The sequence below is a fragment of the Ictalurus furcatus genome, chromosome 23 (genome assembly GCF_023375685.1).
Source record: "Ictalurus furcatus strain D&B chromosome 23, Billie_1.0, whole genome shotgun sequence".
NCBI lineage: Eukaryota > Metazoa > Chordata > Actinopteri > Siluriformes > Ictaluridae > Ictalurus > Ictalurus furcatus.
In genome coordinates this window covers 2,574,508-2,598,207 of record NC_071277.1, presented here as the reverse complement: position 1 = coordinate 2,598,207, position 23,700 = coordinate 2,574,508, and the positions used below count along the sequence as shown (strand labels likewise).

The following is a 23,700-nucleotide window of genomic DNA, read 5'->3' as shown; positions in this document are numbered from 1 at the left end:
CTCTTCTGGAAGGCTTTCCAGTTCATCCCAAAGATGTTCAGTGGGACAGAGTTCAGGGCTCCGTGCAGGCCTTCTTCCACGCCACCCGCGACAAACCATTTCTTAATGGATCTCATCCGTGTTCCAGTGAAAGGAAATTGTAATCCTACAGCATACAAAGACATCCCATACAAGTGCGCGCTTCCAACTTTATGGCAACTGTTTGACGAAGGCCCAAATATTTTGCCATATATGTATGTAAACTATTATCTCCATGTACGGGTAGAATGCATACTATGGTTTCTCAATCCAAGTCGAAGCGTCGCACTATTTCTAAAAGTAAAATATGATCTCCATAAACATACAATTGTAGATCTTAAGTCGGCAATTAGTAAAGACTTTCCACGACCAGTTCTGCCTCTCTCTGCGAGAGACGTTACCCCTCTCCTCTCCCCTCCCTCACCTCTTCCTGCTCAGCTCACCCCCTTTAAGATGAAAACCCTCCTCGTTTTTAATACCCAGTACTTCCACTCAGCTCAGGGCCATATTTGAAGTGGGTTTGTACAATCTCATAAATTTTACGTCTCGTTGTATATAAAAAAAATAATAAATGGACAGAAGGATGTCCGAGAGCAAAGGCTAATAATAAACTGATTTTAAAAACCGTGTTATTTAACAAGAGAAAAACCATGTAATCGTTGACTTGGTGAATCTTTCTATATGGGGATAATTTATTTAACATTTAAGGAAGGAATCTCCAGTGTCAGTTTGTAACAGTAAATTTTCTACCACGGGAAAGTCTTCACCTCAGAACCTCAGGGGTTTCTCAGAAACATGACAAACTGCATTTCTTTTGTCTGAACATCGAGAGAGAGGGGGAAAAAAAAAAAAGTCTGGTAAAGGAAGACTGTTATAACGCAAGTGATTTCAGCAAAAAAAAAAACCCCACTGATATTCCACAGCATTATATATAACGATAAACAATTAAACATCACAATGCGTTGTTCATTCATATACTTTTTCATGTTAATCTTTGGCGAATCGCTGTGATGTAAAAGGAAAGAAACCCTTTGGGACATGCTGCTATTGGAGAATAAACTTCAGTATGATAATCTCATATTAATGTTCATTTTGCACTGCCTTAAAAAAAAAAAAAAAAAAAAAAGTGGGGCTGCTTTCGAAGTATGTTTTGGGTTAATGTCCATCTGCACCGTGAAGCACTGTCCAGTGAGTTTAGAACCATTTGACGGAAACTGATAACATAGCCCTATACACTTTAGAACTCATCCTGCTGCCACATCAATGAATAGAAGGAAACTATCTCCGCTGGCAGCCAGACATGCCCACACCCTAACACTACCACCACCAGGTTTCACAGATAAGGTCGTATAATTCAGATCATGAGCTCTTTTCCTCCTCTTCCCTTTTACTCGTCTCGTCCCCCAATTCTGGTGAAGCAGATCCTTGTTCCGTCTGTGCATCGGATGCTTCCTGTTTTTCCTCCTTCACGTGTTTTTTGCCATTTTTAACTCGTCTTTTGTTCTTCCTCTCTTTGATGTTTACGGTAGACCAACTGTATTTACTCTGGTGAAGTCTTCTCTTGATCGTTGACTCGGACACGGACACGCCTACCTCCTGGAGGGTGGTCTTGATCTGGCCAACTGTTGTGAAGGGGTTTTTCTTCACCAGGGAAAGAATTCGTCTGTCTTCCCCCTCGGTTGTTTTCCGTGGTCTTCCGGACCTGTGGTTGTTCATGAGGTCCCCGGTGTGTTCGATCCTTTTAAGGACAGCCCAAATAGTTGATTTGGCCACACCTAATGTTTTTGCTATCTCTCTGATGGATTTGTTTTCGTTTTTCAGCTTAATGATGGTTTGCTTCACTGGCAGCGACAGCTCTTTGGACTTCATATCGAAAGTTAAAAGTTTCCAAACGCAAATGGCGATTTAAGTCAACTTTTTAGCCTTTTATCTCCTTATTTTTTGGGGGAAATAAACTTATTCTGGTATTTTAAGAAAGCTTTATGTACAACTGCTATTACAAAGCCAGATAATTTCTTTTAAGGAGAGTGTGATGATTTAATCATGCATTACACCACAGCAGCCTCACCTTTAGGCACCAATCAGGTCTTGGATCATCATCAACATTGGGGGTAAGACTGTCCCTTTTGGAAGCATTTAAGTGAAACCTAATAATTTGCACCGGATTAATCTTACATGTACTTATTTAACCAGTTAATCATGTCCTCCCTGGCCTCCTGAATGTACGGTTTGTCCGACGGATTGACGTCTTCTCGTTTACGGTGCACAAATCCGTGACTTTGATTGGGGAAAACCTTCACCTTGAAGTCGACAGTGCACTCGTCCTTCAGTTTTTCCTCAAGTGTCGTCACCTTGGTAAAAAAAAAAAAAAACAAACAAAAAAGTCAAATATAATTAACATACATTATAATTACCAGTTCAGAATTCCTGTTGACTGCATCGTGAAGTTGTACATCTTACCTGGTCAAGTGGTATCACGGTGTCGTTTTCACCAAAGATGAAGAGCGTCGGAATTTTGAGTTCATAACAATCCTCTCTCGCACGAATGATCCCTGCAAAGATCATATTACATGGGTAAGTGTGTTAATAAGCATCGAAGTTAGTTACTTAAGGTAAGGCAAGTCCTTACATACTGTACTCGAGCATGGTTTGCAGTTGTCCACCCTACCGCCATATTACTTCTCTTTGCTTGAACTGGGGAGCGTTTCTATGGGTTTGGTGATGGGTGGGGTTTTTCTTCGGAATCACCCCTTTCACTTTGTGGCGCAAACGGCGACCACCGAACGCAAATAAACGTTCAGCGTTTTTAATTTCATTTCAGTGACTAAATTTATTCAAGTTGTTCTCTTATTAAACACTATTATAACTGTACTAGCAACGTGTGACGTTGACATCAACGTGGCAGGCAATCATTAAAGATGCAAATATACCTCACGTACATGTTCATACAGAGCTTGTGTGTGTGTGTGTGTGTGTGTGTGTGTGTGTGTGTGAGATTGTTCATATACTCGCTTGGGTATCTTAAGACAGATGTACGTCTGGAGAATTAAAAGCGCCATCCACTAGATGGCGCATAAGAGCCAAAATATCCCTGTCCACCTGGTTTCCAAATCAAACTGTAAGGTTTAGTGAATTTAGTGTGCAGCAATGTTAAACAGACTGATGAGCTCCATTTCTCTTGAAAACTTTGCTGCTGTCAGCGTGACTTATGATCCGCGTCTCAAATCATAAACCGTCACTGTGCATTCAAAAGTATTCAGTAAAGTAGAAAATCTGGAAGACTGGTGCTCAGAATGGACCATTCCGTAAGCTCAAAGAGGTTTACGATTCAAACTATTACAGTTAGTTCCAGTGCAAAACAAAATAAAAAGCAAACAAACATTTCAGAACTATGTATTAGGGAAATTGTGTACATCCTTTATCAAAATGTATAACTTTATCATTTTTTTTATTATTTTTTTTTCGAGTGAGTTACCGTAGACTGACACTCCAGCCTTGACTTCAGGATATTGGAGAGCTATGTAGTGTGTGGCCACGCCACCCCAACAGAAACCCACAACTCCGATCCTTTTAGCTCCACGTTGTTCCTTGAGGTATTTCAAAACCACATCCACCTCCCTAGGTAAATAAAAAAATACTTCATTAATAAGTTCATAATAAAAATGGAGCTCAATTCGGATTAGGGTTTGGACTACTGATTGAAAGGGAGCGAGATTAAGAGGGTCTTTGAGCAAAGCTGTTGAATCCTGTCTCAACCGTAATAAAGACGTCAGTCAAATGTCTACACTATGTGGCCAAAAGGTATCTAGCCGTATGTGGGTCTTCCCCAAACTGTTCCCACCAAGTTGGAAGCACAGGATTGTCTAGCATATGCTAGAGCGTATGCTGTAGCACCATGATTTCCTGTACCAGGCTCATCATCATCATCATCATCATCATCAGTGCCTGACCTCACGAATATTTTCTAGTGATTGAATGGGCAAATCCCCACAGCCACAGCTGGAAAGCCTCCTCAGAAGAGTGAAGGTCATTATAACGGCAAAGAGAGGACTAAATCTGGAATGGGATGTTCAACAAGCACATATGGATATGACTGGTCATTCCACATACCTTCAGCCATACAGCGTATAAATCCAAGACATGCCAATGATTAAACATTATGATTAATGATTTACTTGTTGATATTGGTGGGTTTTCTGTCCTCAAGCCACTCCTGAAACGTTGACCAGTCACTTGAAGGACACCATGGCTCCTTTCCAAGAAAGAAGTCAGGGCAAACAGCACTGTAATCAGAAGGGAAAGGAGGAAGGAGAAGAAAAAAAAAACAACAGGTAAACTCATACAGTTCATTCTGTAGTTGCAGAAGATACAATTTGTGGCTGAATTTAATAAAGGCTATTTGTGCACATATTTTGATTCTTCTTTCAAAAGAGCCCATTTTGCCACATACGTGGCAAGAATTTGAATTGGAATATTTGAAATAAAGAATAAATATATTACACATATCCATTTGAAGCGAGCATGTCAGCCATGTATCGTGTATTGGGGAGCTGCCATCCAAAAATGTCCTGAATTACAATGACCGCTTTGTCTGTTGGTGCTTTAGGTTTCACCACATAAGCTTTAACGTGCTCAATCTGAACCTCTTCACCGAGACTGCCATATTCCATCCTGTCCCCAATGTCACAAGGGCATGGCCTGGCTTCATTTGCCATCTAAAAATTGAAAGGATGTTTTTATGTGTTTGTTTTTCGTTTAAAAAAAACAAACAAAACAAAACAAAACAAAAAAACACCTGCTGTGCTGGAGCATTTACAAAAGTACATGCTACGTATAAATACATTTCAATGCAAACACAATAAATACATTTCACTGTCATGCAATGATTAGAGAATATGAATAGCTGAGTCACTGTTGACTTCCACTCACGACTTCTACTTTACCTTCACAGTAATAACATGCACTATAATAACCAAGTTTGTGGACACCTGACCATCACAGCCAGCCTTTCTCAAAGATGGAAGCACAGAATTGTATACAATGCCTTTGTATGCTGTAGCATTATGATTTGCTTTCACTGGAACTAAGGGACCCAAACCTGTTCCAGCAGGACAATGCCCTGTGCACAAAGCGAGTGCAAGAAAGATGGAATGCCAACTGCGCGACTGGCCTCCTCGTCCAACATCGGCACATGAATGCACTTATACCCTTGTGGCTGAATGAGCACAAATCCCCACAGCCATTCTCCAAAATCCAGTACAAAGCCTTCCCAGAAAGAGAGTGGAGCTTAAAACAGCAATGGAGGGACTATATCTGGAATGGCATGTTTATCATGTACATATGGGTGCAAATGGTCAGGTGTTCGGATGAATGGAATCGTAAAGTTTGGATGATTACATTTTTAAAATAAACATACGCAATTTTTTTTGTTTATTTCTATTAACAAAAATCAAGGCAGCAAAACACATGGTATCGCTAATGATCTCAATTGTAGCATATAGACTACGTTTAAAAACACGCAAAGACCAAGAATAGGATGTAACACTAAATGGAAAGCTCACGTTACATTATCTCGGTTAGCGACATTAACGTCACACCTGGCCGTAAACCCTACCGTTAGTCATTTTTGCATATTTGATAAGTGTTTCCGCAGAGTGAGGTTTTTGTGCATACGGACGATGAACGATGTTTTCTTGACTGCCATAAGACCAGCTAGTACAAAATCATAACAGGTATGGTTGTAGGCACTGAATTACAAAACAGATCAGATAACTCGGATGCTACATTTCACCAAAATTGCGGGACAGGAGGGCAGTCACAAATCATGAAGAAAGGTACATGGTACCTTTGACACACTTTGAATAAGGGATCGCTCATGACGTTCATGTGGTGGAGTTTAACAAACCACGTCTCCAAAGCTTGCCCAATGGAAGTGTAATATATGCGGCCTCCACCAAAATGTAATAAAATCTGGACACTATACCCTTAAATTGTTTCTGCGAAGTAAAAAAAAGACATTTCTACTTGGGTGAGCAAGCACAGGACCATGGGACAACATGCACTTTCAGTTTTGACCTATAAGCTGCAAGTAAAAGAACAAGGAGGAACCTGGAAAGCCAAATGTATTCTTGATTTCACTGAACAAACATTATAACCATTATAACCATTTCATTTTTACTGCACCACACCGGGCAACCTGGTCTGAGAAATTCTGAGTGTAATCTCTGCCTCAAGATTGCGTCATTTGAGAGATCTTGCATTGGATTAAAGCGAAATCATATATAGTATTACTCCTTATTAATCGAATAAAGGCATTCCTTAATACGCTGGGGTCTTTCAGCATTAAACGTAATGAATTCACCAAGGTCTGTTATGTATGAGACTTAAAGTCACTATTTTTTTTTCTGTGTTCCAATAGATCACACTGGGTTTTATGTTGCCTGTACGCCAGGTGAACTTTGCTACTGTTTAATCAGTAAGCGTACAAGTTGATGGGAAACTACTGAACCCATTTCTGAGGACGTGCACAAGCGGCACGCCAGACAAGGATAGGTGCGGCAGCCATCTTGTGAACATGTGGTTTATAGAAAGTATAATCCAGCCTTTATAACCTGTACTACATCCGGACTCGATAATGTAACATGTTACATTACTAACGCAGCAAACTACTTATCCAGCTGACCCTCAAAGCTAGATAAACTACCCGATAGCGCTGTTTATGTCGAACCCAAAATCTGCTACTTCAGTTCTTTGCGAACACACGTGCTTCTTACTCACATGCTTACTTTCATGAGCACATTTACGTAAAACTACAATTAAGCACATGCATTAGATGTATGCTCTTTAGTTACAACTGTCTGACTGATCTGTTTGGATTTATCCAAGCGTGGCCCCTTTAGAAACACCCACAGAGCAAGTATATCCATCTGCATCCTGCAGGATTATAAACCACGCCCCCTACAAGGCACACCCACTATTTTAAGTTATGCACACAACAAATACAGTTAGGGTAAGGGTTAAGCGGCGGTCACACGACTTTCAGCATGCAAACCTTCCAGTGACTTCCATTTATACGCATGTGAATGCTGGAGACCGGAAGCGAAGAAGTTCAGCATTTCGCTGCGTTCCAAAGTTCAAGTCATGGTGTGACCTCTTCTGAAAATCCAAGATGGAGGAAGCACCAATTATAGTGGTGTCATAGCATCCTGTTTTATACAACACAGCTTAAAATAATATCAAATCAACATCAAAAGAGAAGTTGCCTGGATTGTGTGCAGGTACATTTTAACGTCGGAGTGTGAGGTCAGATCCAGTCTCCGCCCACATTCGCAGCGGTCTCCAAAGAAACTTTGCATGCTGAAAGTCTAGTGTAACCGTCGCCAGGGATGGGCGATATGGACTTAAAACTATATCATGATATTTTCTGAACCTCCAAGCAGTTAAACACCACCACCAACGCCCCAGCCAGTTAAACACCCCCAACAACGCCCCAGCCAGTTAAACACCCCCAACAACGCCCCAGCCAGTTAAACACCCCCAACAAAGCCACAACCAGTTAAACACCCCCCTCAACCTCCCACCAGTTTAACGTTAAACACCCTACCCCGACCAGTTAAACCTCAACTTGAAATTCCCACTCGTCAGCTTGGAGTACTCTTCTCAGCTGACAGTTGCTTCCCTGAGTGACGTCATATCAACATGGCCGCTCACAGCCTCAGAAACAAACAAAGCAGCGCTCAATACCTTTAGATTAGACATGCTTTAAACCCAAGTACTTACTTTGGACGAAATCAACGCATAGACATATTCGCTGGTTAACACTGGGGGTTTTTGAGGAGGAAAATATACATCCCTCACAGTTAGCGAGCTAGCTTGTTGCTAACAAAAGACGAACATGGAGGCGCCCGTGTTTTTGTTACAGCTCGCAGGTGAAAATGGCACCGTTTCATCTCGCAAATACCCACTTACAAGACAAGACAAGACAAACGCAGATTCATTGGCTTTTCCACTCTGCTCTTTATTCCGTAAGCGGAAAATGAATTAAGGTCGAATGAACTCGTTCCCGAGGACTTGCACAAGCGACGCGCCAAACGAGCGCAGGATACGCGCGGAAGCCATCTTGTGTGCGCGTACGCGTGGCTTATAGCAAATATTATCCAGATTTTTAAACTGCACAACGTCCAGACTCGACCACGGAACAGATTTACGTTACTAATGCAGCAAACTATCCAGTCGACCCTAAAAGCTCGCTAACTCGCCTTCAATAACACTGTTTATGTCTAACGCGAAATCTGCTACTTCTTCGCAAACACGTACGTGTTTCTTTCTCGCTTTCATGAACGAATTTGCGTAAAACTACAATAAGGCATAAGTATTAGTTGTATACTCTTCAGTGGATTTTGGTGCATTTCACTTACCGTGTTTTTTTTTGTACTGAAACGGTTGTAGCGATTAAAAAAAAAGAAAAGAAAAGAAAAAAAAAGAATAGGCTCCGAAACTGGGAAAGGAGGAGGGAAAACACTCATTTATCTGTGCAGGGCCCCTTTAGAAACGCCCACAGAGAACAGTTGGATTTTTCCACCAAGAGCTAGATCCAAGTGGGCGGGGCTAGCTTCAAGTGGGTGGGATTAGCTCCAACTAGGCTTCCGATGGATTAAGGTTAGGGTTAGGGAAGATAGCCCATTGAATCATCCTTTACCGAGACGTGCTATATTAACATGTTAACATAATAACGCAATTGGAGCTAGCCACATATATTTGGATCTGTACCATCCATTTCGGGCTGGCTAAAGCTACAAAGATGCCACAATAGCAGAATATAACTGCAATATACTATATGGTCGCTAGATGGCGACAGTCTCAACAATTGGGAATAAATAACTTTAAATGGCAGAATGCATAGACGGCGCTAGGACACAATTTAGCGTCCAAAGCAAAAGGTGCTCCGATTTCTCGATGTCACCTAGTACAGTGGTTTTCAAAGTGGGGGCCGCCAGGGGGCGCCCGGGGGGCCTCAACAATTTGGCGTGAAAAATAAATTCTCACTCTCAGACAACCACACACACAATCAATTCCTAATGTAAAGATGTAAGACGTAATTATTAATAAAAAATAAAAAAGGGGGGTATATTCAGAAGTCTGTATTTTTAATGTGTTTTAAAGACATCTTGCAAAAGGGGGGCCTCAGTCAAATATTAATGCCATTTGGGGAGCCTTGCCCTGGAAAAGTTTGGGAACCCCTTACCTAGAAGTAAAGTCTTCGAGGTTTAAGCTCCACCCACTTAGTACAATCAAGTGTCATATATCCATGCTAAACATGTTTCCTGCTATATACGTAAATGTTTCCATTATGATAACCATTTCCTTCATAAACATTCTAAACCACACTTACTGAAGTGGAAACACATTAACTACATTGTAGTTTTTCTCATGTCCTTATATGTAGAATGGGGAGGCATTTGGGAGACGCCCGTTTTCTTTTCTTTAAAAAGAAAAAAACGTTACCTCATTAGTAAATGAGTAGTAGAAACAAAGATATATACAAACACATATAGGTCACAACCTGGACACTCCCTGATTCTTAAATAGCGAGGGTGGGTTTAAGAAGAAGGGAAGAGAGGAGGAAAAAGGCACCGCTGGGATTCGAACCCAGGATCTCCTGTTTACTAGACAGGCGCTTTAACCAACTAAGCCACGGCGCCGCGCTCACCATTGGCGCGTTATTTCACAAGAGGGCGTTTGTAATAATAATAAGTACCAGCGATTCTTATCATTTAAACAAAGCCCGCTCCTTAAACCTGTTAGAATATTTGTCAGCCGAGGCACGTGAAAAGAAAGTATTACGGTTTGGCCGATTAGTTTTATCGCTAAATATGATTTAAACAGATTATTTCCAGTTTGTGTCTTCAGTCTCTGAAGCTCCATGTTCTCCAGGAACAAACTACAGTTTTATCTACAGTTTGGGACTCGACATGTAAACGGATTCTTTTAAAACATTACGACTATGAGAGAACATTTTCTCCCCCAGAAGAAGTTTACACAGTGTGTTCGTGTTGAAAAATACACTATACTACACATTTACATTTACACTAATGAAATATACACTACACCTTAATATATACACTAATGTAAATGTTAATCAGGATCCATTAAAAAACATTTTTTTAATGTGCAAGTTTGCATGTACAGGTACAATCACTTTCTTAGGAATAGTATATACTGGTTAAAAGTCAAAGTTGGCTTGACGTTGGACGTTCAATAATTTAGGGACCGTCTGTAAAGTTACATACCTTAATGGTGTGCACGTTTCTAACTTCAACAGCTTTTGAAGGGAATGACTTCCGGTCACACAACCAACTGTAAAGTGTTTGTTATGTCCATCCTCTGCTTACCCCTTGTTGTAGCAGACCTTTTGCCCTCAAGGGTTGTACACATCAGAATCTCTTCAACAATGTTATTTGTGACAAACAACTCCCAGGCATCTTTAGGGGACACGGTGATGGGCCCTGTAGATGGTCCAGGATGCTCCCTCGAGATGCTGTGACTTTGAGCTTTGCTTTGATTAGGAGGTTCATGACTCCAACATGATCCATTATGGCTTACCCATGTAGACAGGACTTGGGTCTCTCTTTCAGCCTCTGAGGCCTCGTCAGTGGATCTATCACCTGTCATTACATCCTGATGTTCCTGATCTCCCGTAGAACCTGGTCTGCATTTTTACATATGGTAAAGTTGTGTTTATATTCTTTGTGTGTGTGTGTGTGTGGTTATGCCTATACCCAATGGCTATTTTTTTCAAATTTGTTTTCATTTTTGAAAGTAAATAAAATATCCTTGAGTAGGAGAAATATGAGGGTTGTATAACTGCGTTAATGGCGTTGAGGATTAATCTCGCCTAGGGCAGCAAATGGGGTAGGACAGGTGTTCTGTCGATTCATGCTACCCATCGAGATGTGCTACTTAGTGGTTCTGCGCATGTGCAGACCCACATTATTTTTCTGCGTTACAAATTATAGACTTCAATTACAGCTCTTGAGTGTCTCACAAAAATGCTGATGTGGCCCTGCAGATTTCGAGTTTGTCACCCCTGATGTTCAATCTTTCATGTAACACTATATCTGTGAGGTGGTGGTGGTGGTGGGGCCCATGAATTAGCTGTTGCTTAGGGTCCCAAAATGTTCAGAAATGTCCCTGCCGTGGAGGCTTGTGGGACCTCACATTGCAAATAATGGGGTTTGAGCCACTTTAATTCCAAATTAACAAATTGATTAAAAGTTTGACCAGCCCATCTGTGGACGCTAAACACTGGTGCGAATCAATGTAATCAGTGTAGATAGTTAGTGTAGTTCACGAAGAGGGTATGACATAAAAGCAGTAAGTAAGGCTGTACAGTACGGAGCTCTTTCGGGGATCCCGACTCTGCATTTCCTGTACTAATGTCTAACTAATGTATACTCATTGGTATGCAGTAGGTTCATGCTCAATCAGTGGAGGCCTGTGGCTCATCAGGGATCCGGATCAGCGTTTCCTCATGGAAGCAGGTAGCTGGAAATGCCTGGCTTCCCCACAGCACCAGCAAACACGCCTGGGTTTTGGCCAGGCTTCAACTCTGGGAAGTTGGTGGGTTTCCTCACATGAACTGCTTGCTTCAGGTCCTTTCACAACATTTCTATTGGATTAAGATTAGGACTTTGACTTGGCCATTCCTAAACATTAACTTTATTCTTCTGTAACCATTCCTTAGTAGAAGGACTTGTGTGCTTAGGATTGTTGATTTGCTGCATGACCCACTTTCTTTTGCGATTCAGATCACAGACAGATGTCCTGAGATTTTCCTTTAGAGTTAGCTGGTATAATTCAGAATTCATTGTTCAATCAATGATGGCAAACCGTTCTGGCCCAGATGCAGCAAAAGAGTCCCAAACCATGATACTACTACCACATACTATCATAGATGGGATACAGTTCTTATGCTGGAATGCAGTGTTTTCCTTTCTCCAAACACAGCACTTCTCATTGAAACCAAAAAGTTCTATTTTGGTCTCATCCGTCCACAAAACATTATTCCAGAAGCCTTCTGCAGCAGTGTTCTTTTTGGAGAGCTTTCTCCTTGCAACCCTGCCATGCACAGCATTGTTGTTCAGTGTTCTCCTGATGGTGGACTCATGAACATTAACATTAGGCAATGTAAGAGAGGCCTTTTAGTTGCTTAAAAGTTACCCTGGGTTTATTTGTGACCTCCGGACTATTACACATCTTGCTCTTGGTGTGATCTTTGTTGGTCAACAAGTCCTGGGGTCTGAACAATTGTCTTGAATTTCCTCCATCTGTACACAGTCTGTCTGACGGTGGATCGGTGGAATCCATACTCTTTAGAGATGGTTTTGTAAACCTTTCAAGCCTGCTGAGCAACAACTCTTCTTTTTCTAAAGGTCCTCAGAAATCTGAATCTTTGTCCATGCCATGATACACTTCCACAAACGTGTGTTGTGAAGATCAGGCCTTGATAGATCCCTGTTCTTTAAACAAAACAGGGCGCTCACTCGCACCTGATTCTTATTCCATTGATGGAAAACACCTAACTCTAATTTCACCTTCAAATTAAACTGCTAATCCCAGAGGTTCACATACTTTTGTTACTCACAGACAAGTCATTTTGGATCATTTTCCTCAGTAAATAAATGACCATATGTACTAGGTAATATTGTTGTCTTGTTTGTTTAATGGGTTCTCTTTATGTGCTTTTAGGAATTGTGTGATAATCTTTAGGTCATACTCATGCAGAAATATAGAAAATTCTAAAGGGTTCACAAACTTTCAAGCACCACTGTATGTTTATTAAACTTTAGTGACCTTTTTCTTTTTTTTAAATTAATAATAAATAATAAAAAAAAAAGACCACTGAAAAACTGAACAATAGGAACATTTATTTCAGGAAAGAAATTACAAAGTCTCCAAGTAGCAATAAAGCATCAGATCACAGTAAATACGTCAGTAATCTGAGTAATGCTCAAGTACAGTTTAGATACAGGGCTATGTTTTATTAAACTGGATTTTTTTTTGATTTTTTTATTCAGATTATTTTGCAGAGGGATATATGTGACAAGGATAACTCTAAACTGGATAGACCTGTGCATTTTATACCTTAAGCTGCACAGCAGATACCCTTTCAGGCTGTAGTTTGGTGTCTATATGTACATGACATTGACAGTTGGTTGTGGAAAAAGAAAAACATGTGACCTACAAGACAGAGACATAAGGGAATCAGTATTTGAGGAAGTTCAAACCAGTACCATAAGTAATATCAGTACAAAGCCAATGAATCCCAGGGGAAACAGACATGAGGTAGGCATGTACTGATATTAAAATAAATAATAAGTTTATAAAAGTCTATAATGTATAGAACTATACATTAACATTACTATTACGGGATTGCCTTATTCGAGCACAAATGCAAATATGAAGCCTTAGAAAAAGCTGCCTTCTGAATTGGACAAAGCTTAGCTTAAGGGCACAAGTGCTGCCCAAAGATGCCACGTATCTAGACAGCCTCCACCTTTGAGTTATTGAAAATCACAATGTATTGTATAACCAACGACTGACGGAAGCATAATACAGAAGAAGAGATTTGAGTGTTATTACATAAAACTTAACTGACCGGGTAGAACAATCTCACGAACAATGTGTAGCTGGACAAAAAGAACGATTAAGTTAAGTAAAACTGTGGAGAATAGCCAATATACCTTAAACAGATAATGCGCGATGGTTCACTGATCTCTTTAGAGCCCACAAAGATGCCTTTCCAGTGTATCGGTGCTCTCACACAGTTTTATGATTACACTCAAATAGGTTTTAGATTACGTGAGGCAGCTAGAGTTATATTAATTATAAACATCTACCAACATGACATAAAAATTCTCCCAGAGGTTCTGTCAGGTTAGCTCCTATGCTATATGACCACCACACCTATATACGGGCCTTTCCCAACCTGATGCCACAAAGTTGAAAGTACACAATTATATATGATGTTGTATGCTGTAGCATTACAGTCTCCCTTTGCTGTAACGAAGAAGCCCAAATATGTTCCAGCATGATAAAAATCTCTGTGCACAAAGCAAAGTCCATGAAGAAATGGCTTGCCAAGTGGGAGAACGTGAGTGGCCTGCACAGAGCCCTGACCTCAACCCCATTGAACACCTTTGGGATAAACCGGAATGCTCATGTGCCCCAAGACTCCTCACCCGACATCAGTGCCCGACCCTTACAAATGCTCTTGTGGATGGATGGATGGATGGATGGATAAATAGATAGATAGACAGGTGTCCACAACCTTTTGGCCAATATAGCGTATTGGCCAGCGAGCTAATGTTAACATTTATGAATATTACCTTGAGAAACTCTCAAAAGTCAGATCTGCTTGACACATTCCCATCTACGGCATCTCACTATTCGCACGTTCGAATCCTGACAATGCCTCCGCCATCTGCGGCCAGGCGCTAAGCAAACGAAACTAACCGATCATGGACATCTGTCAAATCATGTTTGAAGAAGAGGGCAGATAGTGCTTTCATCCGAGTGCGCTACAACGCCTCGGGCAGCAATTCGAAAATGATAGTATTAGGTGTTAAAATAGTAATATGCCTTTACTGTACAAGTCATAGAGCTCAATTTGTCCAGCAACACATTCTATCCTGAGAAATTCAGCCAATCTGACCTCTGTGTGATTATTAATCAAATGTATAAAACAATACTGTATAAATAGAAGTGGCCTTTAAACACATGTTTCTTTACAGATTAGACTGAAGACCTATGTTTTGGCATGACCCCTCTGAAGAAAAAAAAATAATAATAAATAAATAAAAATGCATATGTCCTTTAGCCCTTTGCTCATGAAACAATACAGGAAATGTGACAAAACTGAAAACAGCAGCTGGTTTATCTTAGTGGGATCAAGACAAGTCTACAGCAAGTTAATAAATTAAACAGGGTTAAAGTGTTAATATATATTTGGCAGAGGTTTGCAGGAGATTGACATGTATAGATCACCTTTACTCTCCTCTCACCCCCTTTCCCCTTTCATCAGTAGTGGAGGACCAGTGTTATTGCCTAGCAGTAAAAATAAAAAAACACCCTTCAGAGTGCAAAATTTAATCACAGATTAGTGTCACTATCTTTATAATCATCATAATTCAAAAACCTTCTACAGCTCATAGTGTGTGGCAGCAACACAAATGACTCTTAAAACAAAAACCAACAGGATTTTTTTTTTGTTTTTGTTTTTTTTGTTAGACATTTAAAATGTCTATTTTTGTCCAGTTGTTCATAAGTGCAGCAAATTGCATCAGAGTTGGAAGTGGTGGAAGAAGCACACGTGTGTATCTGTATGTGTGTGGGAGTGTGTGTACACATACAAAACTTCCTCAAACACCATCAAGCAGAACACGAGGGGAATGGGACGATTTCACGGTTAACGACGTGGTGGAAATGCAGTATGCGGTTATTGTACAGGACATTACGATTACAGAACAGACGGACGTATTATCGTATTATGCACAAAAAAAGTCCACAGAAACGTTTGCTATTCAAGTCCTCTTTAAATGAGAAAGCTAATTCTGGGGGGGAAAAGAAAAAAAGCTTAAACAGCTTAACCAGCAGTATTAACCAATCCCTCCCTCCTTCCCACCCCGATACCCACCCCCTGCCCCTGCCTAAAAAGTATGTTGCTTTTTGTTCTTAAATAATCACTGGCCTACTGTTTAAAAGTGTAATCAGTATATGAAGACTACTTTCACATTTGTAAACGTTTTTTTTTTTTGTTTTTTTCCTTTCTCACCCCTCATCCTTCTCAGAGACCCTCAGCTACAGCGCTTCATGTGTTCCAGGACATACTCAGGGAAGTGCAGGCTGCACACCTGCAAGCCATCCAGTTTGCAAGGCATTCTGGGATACTCATCCTCCTTCCACTTGTTCTCCTCGGGGTCAAAGGTGAGTATAGAGTCGCTGTAATGGCCGTTGTAGCACAATCCACCCAGCACCATGATCTGTTTGTCTAGTACGGCCACGCCATGCCCACTTCGCCCAATGGGCATGGAGGCAAGGATGGTCCATTCGTCCGTTTCCGGATTGTACACTTCCGTTGAAGGGCAGCCTTGGGATTCGAAAGACGCCCTCAGGATTACACAAACCCCTCCGAACACGTAAAGTTTCCCGTTGTGGGAGATCATCTTGTGGAAACAGCGTGCATAGTTCATCTTAGATTTGTTCTCCCAGCAGTTAGTAAGAATGGGATTGCGGCGTGTGCGGTGTTCCGATGCTCCCTCGCGCTCGGGATCAAACACACACACCTGTTTGGAGGTGGAGGATGATGTGATACCACCCGTGATGTACAGTTTTCCATTCAACACCGTGCCCTCGTGGCCGTATTTGTTAACTGGATACGGATCCACGAACTCCCACTTATCCTCTGCAATGTCATAGCGCTCTGTCGAGTAAAACGTCTCGTCCCGTGTCCGTCCTGCCACGGCGTAGATGAACTTTCCGATCACACCGACAGCAAATTCTGACCTAGGGACCGACATGTCTGCCATCCTGAGCCAGGAATTCTGCCTTGGATCGTAGCGGTAAACCTTGGATGATGCGTGAAACTCTCCATCTGGCCCTAGCTCCTCGCCTCCTAACAGGAAAGCAAAATTGTTGACGATGGCCAAACAATCAGGCCGAAGAGGAACTTGTGGACCTTCCAACTCCCACCAAACCTTTGGCCGATGCAGCAGGAGGATCTTGCTGTTCACCATGCTGTGACCGATCATCCCTCGGAACACGGCCGTCTGAGGCCGAACAGATCGGATCCGGTTGGACTTCGTTTCGGCTAGCGGCTGCTCGTTCACCGAATGAAAGTAGTTGAGTGCCTGGTCCACTTCCTGCCTCAGCTGACGGGAGTAACGATAGAACTCGGACGTCTTCACCTAAGGAATAAAAGCAAGTCATGTCAACGCTGTTATGATGTCAACTCAAATCCATTAACAAAGTCTTTTAAAATATCAGTGACGAGTCAAACCCTAGATACCCAACTCTACACATTTGTCTTCTCAGTCCACAGAGTGTGTGCACTGTCGTCTTCAAAAGAGTGTCCCTTTCATTTAGGTCTAGCTAGTGAGGAATTAATCCTCCTATACTTTTTTGATAGGCATGGGCAAACTATGCAGCATAAATGTACGTTCCTTGGGTTTTAAGGAGCATAAAACTAAATCTCTGAAGATTAAACACACCAGGCAACAAAAGAAAATGGTATTTCTACAGAACCTTGTACATTTTCTCAGGACTGAATTGTCTAATGTAATTTGAAGAAAACCATAAAAACCAATAACGTTACAATTATTAACCATCCTATTATGCTGGGGGACATAAAGTTACACCCATCATCATGTTATGCGTCAAAATGACTTCCAGAGTTTAAATACACACACAAAAACAAACAAAACCCCAGCAAAGAACAGCTTGAAACAGTAAACCTTTATTATGGCTTATCCTGAGATAAGCCATAAGAAGAAATATTCGAATATAAGTTCATGACAATAAATGAGGAAAAGTCAAAACATTCACAGAGAAAATGTGGAAATTGGTCAAATTGACCCATAGCATAATAGGAGTGTTACAGCAGGACCAATCTTTTGTTTTCAATAGAATATAATGCTGATATTTGAACTTGTGAGTGTTGTGTGATACACACTATTACTCCAATATGTAAGGCCTTGTGTGAAACATCACTGGCATGATGGTGGCAGGTATGTACTTATTATTACATTTATAGCATAAAATATATCCGTGGTTCAAATAGAAAAATATGTCAAATCCAAGCTGAAATCAATCTAGCATTTCGGATTAATATCATTCCACAGCATTGGATCCTTCACGATTATCATAGGGATTGTGCATACTGATCTACGCTTTAAAGAAATCAATACCGAATGAATACCTTTTCGAACACTTGTGTCGGTGTCATGAGGCCAAAGCGCAGGTTCTGCACTACGGCGTCCGTGTGTCTCCAGCGGCGTCGGTCATGTCTGAGCCAGGCCTGCACAGCCTCGTACAGCTCGATCTCCGGGAACCGACTCAGCCGTTCACTGCCCAGGCACACCACCAGCTTCTCCAGGCTCAGGTAGGACAAAAAGTCCGGCCTCGACATCAGAGGCACAAAGTTCTCCAGCAGGAAGGCGTCCAGCCGTTCCTGCACTCCCTCCACAGCTACACTGAAGTCATCCAACAGCCTCATGACCTCGGCACAGTTCTCCAGGCAGATTTTGGCCAACAGGAAAGAACAGCAGAACTCCACAGCCTCAGTGAGCTGCACGTACATGGCCGCCTGCAGAATCTCCTGCACTGTGGGCATGCTGAGTTCCAACGAGCCATAATACATGAAGCGAAGGACGTGGCCGAAGCCAGCTGCTGTCAGCCCTTTCATGTGGATCTTGTCCTGGTCTCGCTCGCGCATATCTGCCGTGAACATCACCCGGAAGTAGTCGCTCTGTGTGGCCAACAGGGCCTTGTGGGCCTGGAAGTGATGCTCTTCTATCAGGAGCGTCACATCCAGCAGGAGACGTTCCTCGTACAAGGCTCGGAAGCCTGAGGACACGCTCCCATCATGCACCTGTGACAGGTACACCTCAACGTCCCCAGCCATTAAGCACCTGAAAGGAAAGAGGGAAAGAAAAAAAAACAAACATTTTTTAGAGCACAAATTACTAGCGCCGTGAATGTCTTCATAAAGAACTTCCTTTTCACTGATGGACAGGGTAAAGGGGGGTGATACAAGCAATAAGTGGGTTACAGTCAGTAGTATGCAAGTACAGAATATTCTATAGGGCCATTGCACCTGATAAAACGGCACATTATGAAAGTTCATTTCAGGTAACGGTTGATTTTAACGTCCTATATTTAAATGCATTATATAATAATAAGCCGATGGCATCACAGAAATGAAAACCTACATCACAGCCGCAGCTAAAGGACAAAAAAATTACACATCTTGCAGTCATATACAGTATCTTCATAGATTAATAAAACATTATTCTTCTTATGAAGAAAAATAAAACAGAAAAATAAAAATCACCCTAATTTTTTTTTTATATGAGTTGATGCGATATTGAGCTTACGCAAACACAAAAAACCTGACAGATGCTAAAGAAGCTTCTGGAAGGACTTCAAGAACATTCACACCTCAGCAGTTTGGGTTGTGATGTGAGAGCCAACTTTGCTGCTCCACACTTTCTCTTTCCATACACACACACACACACACACACACACACACACACACACACACACACACACACATACACATACATACACACATACATACACACACACATACACACACGTACAAACACACGTACAAACACACGTACAAACACACATGCATACACATACACACACTGCACACTCACCTCTGATTGGCCACGGGCATGTCACTGGGGGGTGTCCGAGCCAATCAGAGGACAGTGGCCCTTTGTGTCCGTAGGAAAAAACCTCTTTTCTGAGGGATTCACCTAAATGACAAGTCAACAAATATTCATCTATATGACAACATGCCCCAGTCATTAAGTTCATGTGAAACATTCACAATCAATTTGCCAAAATATTGTTTGTCCCTTTTTATATACAGGCATTCAGAGACACAAAATGCGATGAGATTTCTGGGAAAAGTATCACTACCCAGAACTTAGAATGTATAATTAGACCATTCAGATGCCCATTTGATCAACAACTACGAACGTGTCCCAAATGCTTGTATTGAAGAGCAAATTTCTTATTAGAATCCATCAAGAAACCAAAAAAAAAAAAAAAAAACACATGAAGACTTCCTGGAAATGAGAATAGATAAACTGTACTAAAGGTGATTGAGTAGCTAATTAGCTCTAGCACCATAATATCAGCAAAGGATGATAGTCTTACAGTCTTATCTGGTCCGTATCATTTTTCTCCATTCCTTATCTAATTATCTAAAAAAATTTAAAAAATAAATAAATAAATAAATAAATAAATAAATAGTGGACGAGTAGTAAAAAACATTAAAAATAAAATAAAGTAGCTCTGTCATTGCGCTCGTACCTTTTGGAGGCGTCCTGGCCGGTCGGCGGCTTCGCTGTCAGTGTGCCGAGAGGACGCTCACATTTCCTTTGCTTGTGTTTCCCCTGTTCTAATGTGTGAAAAACAGGGATTTTACTGCACTAACACCACAAACACTCCTACACATTTTACACAGATTTAAGAAAAAGAAAAAACAAACAAACATTGGAACGCTTTAGTAGTGTCAAATCGATGACCTAATTTGAAAGAAAAGAAAAGAAAAAACACGGCGCGTTAACGGGTTATCGGTACACTCGAGATTAGACGATATTGGAATCATGTACACCTTAAAATGCTTGCGATCTGAATATTGTTCAACACCTTTCCATTTTGAACCAACATAAAGACAGCCACGCACAATTTGGTTTTTTTTTTACGTAGATATGGAATACGGCGTGTGTCCTCCTTTGAAAAAACCAATCCTACAATCCTGTTCACCAGCTGAGCGCTCCACGAAAGAACGTCCAGCAGCACGGACAGAAAATCCTGCTCCGATTACAGTACTGTCCAATTGTTCGATCTGACTGGTCAGAAGGTGTTGATGAACTTTCTATAACGGCAGCTCCGACAGGAGCGCTGACTGTAATTCGATTGATAACGGAGAGCTTTACGTTAATGCAGTAAATCATTTTTAACGTGGTATCGTTTCCATATTAATAGCTAATTCACAGGAACTTGCATGGCGGACGAGCTACATAATCTAAGCCTAATAATCGTCACGTTAAAACGTGTTATTAGAAAGAAAAATGTACAGTCCTTGACGTGGGGAAGCGTTCTGTAAGGAGACAATTATTTCAACATTACTGAAGGAAGGAGACTGGCATGACAATCTGCATCAATCCATTTTCGGGACCGCTTATCTTACACAGGGTCACAGGGGAGTCTGGAGCCTATCCCAGGGAACTCGAGGCAAAAGGTGTGTGTGGGGGGGGCGTACATTGGACAGGGTGCCAACTCATCGCAGGGTATAATCACGCATACGTTCACATACTGAAGACAATTTGGACAGGCCAATCAGCCTACAATGTATGCATTTCTTTGAACTGGGGAGGAAACCGGAGTACCCGCAAAGCACGGAGAGAACGTGCATGCTCCGTGCTCACAACGGTCTGCATTTTTTTTTTTTTTTGTATTATTAACTCAGAAAAAAGAAAGGCCAGTGAAGGGACTACTGTTTATCGCTGCGATAAAGTAAGCGATAACTAACTTATTATAAGTAACACAAGAACCTCTTGTGGATGTTCAACAACATTAAATGTGACTGGAAATGGATAAAAAAAAACCAAGATGCTATTCTTTAACAAATAAAAAAAACAACAACAACAACAACAACATTCGAACTGTTGGCAAACTGTTGTAGTATAAGCGGAATAAAACACTTCAAGACATGCCGTTATAAACAAACAAAGGTTTTTGCCGTCGTAACGGTAACTCTGCTTCCTATCAGACCACAAGGTTACTATTGCAGTGTTGTGTTTTATTCCTTACATAATAAAAGTACTAATTTGTTAACACAATATCTTAATACTATAAATCGGGATTAATTATCACGGCAATCACAGTTTGAAACAAGCGACAGCAAATTCACATCAAAGTGTCAACCGTGATGTGAAGTATACTCTGTTCTCTCTCTCTCTCTCTCTCTCTCTCTCTCAGTCTTTCCTTATGTAAAACCACTCTGCCATGTGGAAGACAATCATAAAAACTACTACTGGTTGTAAAGTATGTCAAAAAGTGTGATGAAGTGTGGCAAGAGCAGACAACTAAAAAGAGCCAAGCGGTCAGGGTGTTAATGTGACAGGAGTGAGTGACTGTCGTGTTTAATAAGCAGATGAAGGATTTACAGATGCACACTCCATTACTCTTTAAACACAACATCAGAGCAACACAACATATATCCAGGTGATTAAAAGAAAACCACAAGCACTGAGCCAATCACTGATTAATGAATGATTAATGAGGCAGAGAGAGAGAGAGAGAGGGAGAGAGAGAGAGAGAGAGAGACTGTTACACTGTAACCCAGCAGGTAAAATGGCATTAGCAGTGTTATTAATCAGTGTTACAGTTACAGAGCCAAACCGCTTCAGTTACTACGACATGCTTCCCAATGACGTCATTTTACCCCCCCACAGCTACAGAGAGCACGAGCGGCGGCGGTAGTAGTATTATTAATTCTTCTTCTTCTTCATACGTTAGAGGTTTAAATACCTCGGCGATGCGACTCCACACAACCCCGCTTCGACCACGGAGCCCGGGATCCTTCTGACATGGAGGGCCGGTGATTAACTTGTTTTAGAGCTCAGAAAGACTGGACGTAAAAAGAAATCATGACCGGTGGTGACATCTCGTCCGTACGCGACCCTGCGTGCCAACAAACCAACGTTACTTTGACGGAATTACAACATTATGCTTGCCTACAGCCTTTCCAGCCATTCTAGAGGCCATATTATTGTCTGCACTGACGTCATTTCCTGCAGAAGATCCGGGCGACCGGATGTGGAGGTGTTGGAGTGCAGAATAGAACGCCTCTCAGGGCGAGATGTAAAAATCGTAGGAAGCGCTGAGGGGGGGCGAGGTGGGACGAGGGGGAGGGTGTGTGGGTGGGTGGGTGTGTTGAGGGGGGGGTGTTTATTTATTTATTATGATTATTAATTGCGCAGTGCGAATAACCGACATGTGATTGGCTGAGGGAAAGACGGTGTTGCGGGGGCAACTGCTCAGGTTTAGATTGACTGAAAATAAAGATATGTAAATTATGTCACCTATAAATGATTTCTGATTGGTCAGAAAGTGTAGATTAATTTCCATACTAACAGTTCCAGCTGCAAGACAGTCACGTGCTGTGTCTCAATTCGCCTACTTTGTGAAGAAACAAACAAACAAACAAAAACATATAAACATTTGAGTGTGTAGTAAAAGAGCACTGGGACATATTAACACCACTGATCTAGATATAGAAGATATAGTTTTATATATATATATATATATATATATATATATATATATATATATAATGTATGTATGTATGTATGTATATATATGCAGATCAGTGATTAACACATTTATCACGTAATGGAGGAGAACGTTGTTGCTTACTTACACATACCGTCACTGTAAACAAACTCCTCGTTGCATTTCAGCTTTTCCTTTATTCATTATTCCTTATATAATTTCTGCTAGACTAATACATTAATTTCACTGCTCCCTTGATTTATTTTTCCACATTTCATTTACATCTCTCTAAAATGCATCCTTGAATTCGGTGAAGTGGCGCACGGTGGCTTAGTGCTGGGGGGGGGGGATGTTTCCTCAGGGTACTCCGGTTTCCTCCCCCGGTCCACAGACATGCATGGTAGGCTGATTGGCGTGTCCAAAGTGTCCGTGAATGTGTATGAATGTGTATGTGATTGTGTCCTGCGATGCTCGTGCCTCGTGCCCGATGCTCCCTGGGATAGTCTCCAGGTTCCTCGTGACCCAGTAAGGATAAGCGGTATAGAAGATGGATGGATGGATGGAATTCGGTGAAGCAAACTCTCGCGTAAGGACTTGTGGGAAACATTA

General features: G+C 41.4%; 2 protein-coding genes and 1 non-coding gene across 5 annotated transcripts; all 3 read right to left on the bottom strand.

Moving 5' to 3' along the window:
- Window positions 1-690: 690 nt before the first annotated feature.
- cmbl (carboxymethylenebutenolidase homolog (Pseudomonas)) lies at window positions 691-8,593 on the bottom strand. Its single transcript, XM_053612138.1, has 6 exons — window positions 8,436-8,593; window positions 4,519-4,733; window positions 4,194-4,301; window positions 3,494-3,636; window positions 2,479-2,570; window positions 691-2,369 (listed from the first exon to the last, which is right to left on the bottom strand). The coding sequence occupies exons 1-6, from the start codon at window positions 8,541-8,543 to the stop codon at window positions 2,190-2,192; spliced, it is 846 nt and encodes a 281-aa protein (XP_053468113.1). The 5' UTR covers window positions 8,544-8,593; the 3' UTR covers window positions 691-2,189.
- Window positions 8,594-9,645: 1,052 nt separating this feature from the next.
- On the bottom strand, window positions 9,646-9,719 carry trnat-agu (transfer RNA threonine (anticodon AGU)). Its single transcript has one exon. It is a non-coding gene; the product is annotated as a tRNA-Thr (tRNA).
- Window positions 9,720-12,849: 3,130 nt separating this feature from the next.
- klhl15 (kelch-like family member 15) lies at window positions 12,850-22,656 on the bottom strand. 3 transcript variants are annotated; one of them, XM_053612136.1, is made up of 5 exons: window positions 22,348-22,387; window positions 20,122-20,209; window positions 19,458-19,559; window positions 17,993-18,704; window positions 12,850-16,982 (listed from the first exon to the last, which is right to left on the bottom strand). In XM_053612136.1, exons 3-5 carry the CDS (start codon window positions 19,475-19,477, stop codon window positions 15,873-15,875), a joined length of 1,842 nt encoding a protein of 613 aa, XP_053468111.1. In that variant the 5' UTR covers window positions 19,478-19,559; window positions 20,122-20,209; window positions 22,348-22,387; the 3' UTR covers window positions 12,850-15,872. The 3 variants fall into 3 exon arrangements, with proteins under 3 accessions (XP_053468111.1, XP_053468109.1, XP_053468110.1); XM_053612134.1 differs by lacking the exon at window positions 19,458-19,559 and having other exon boundaries at window positions 22,348-22,656; XM_053612135.1 differs by lacking the exon at window positions 22,348-22,387 and having other exon boundaries at window positions 20,122-21,001.
- Between the last annotated feature and the right edge of the window lie 1,044 nt (window positions 22,657-23,700).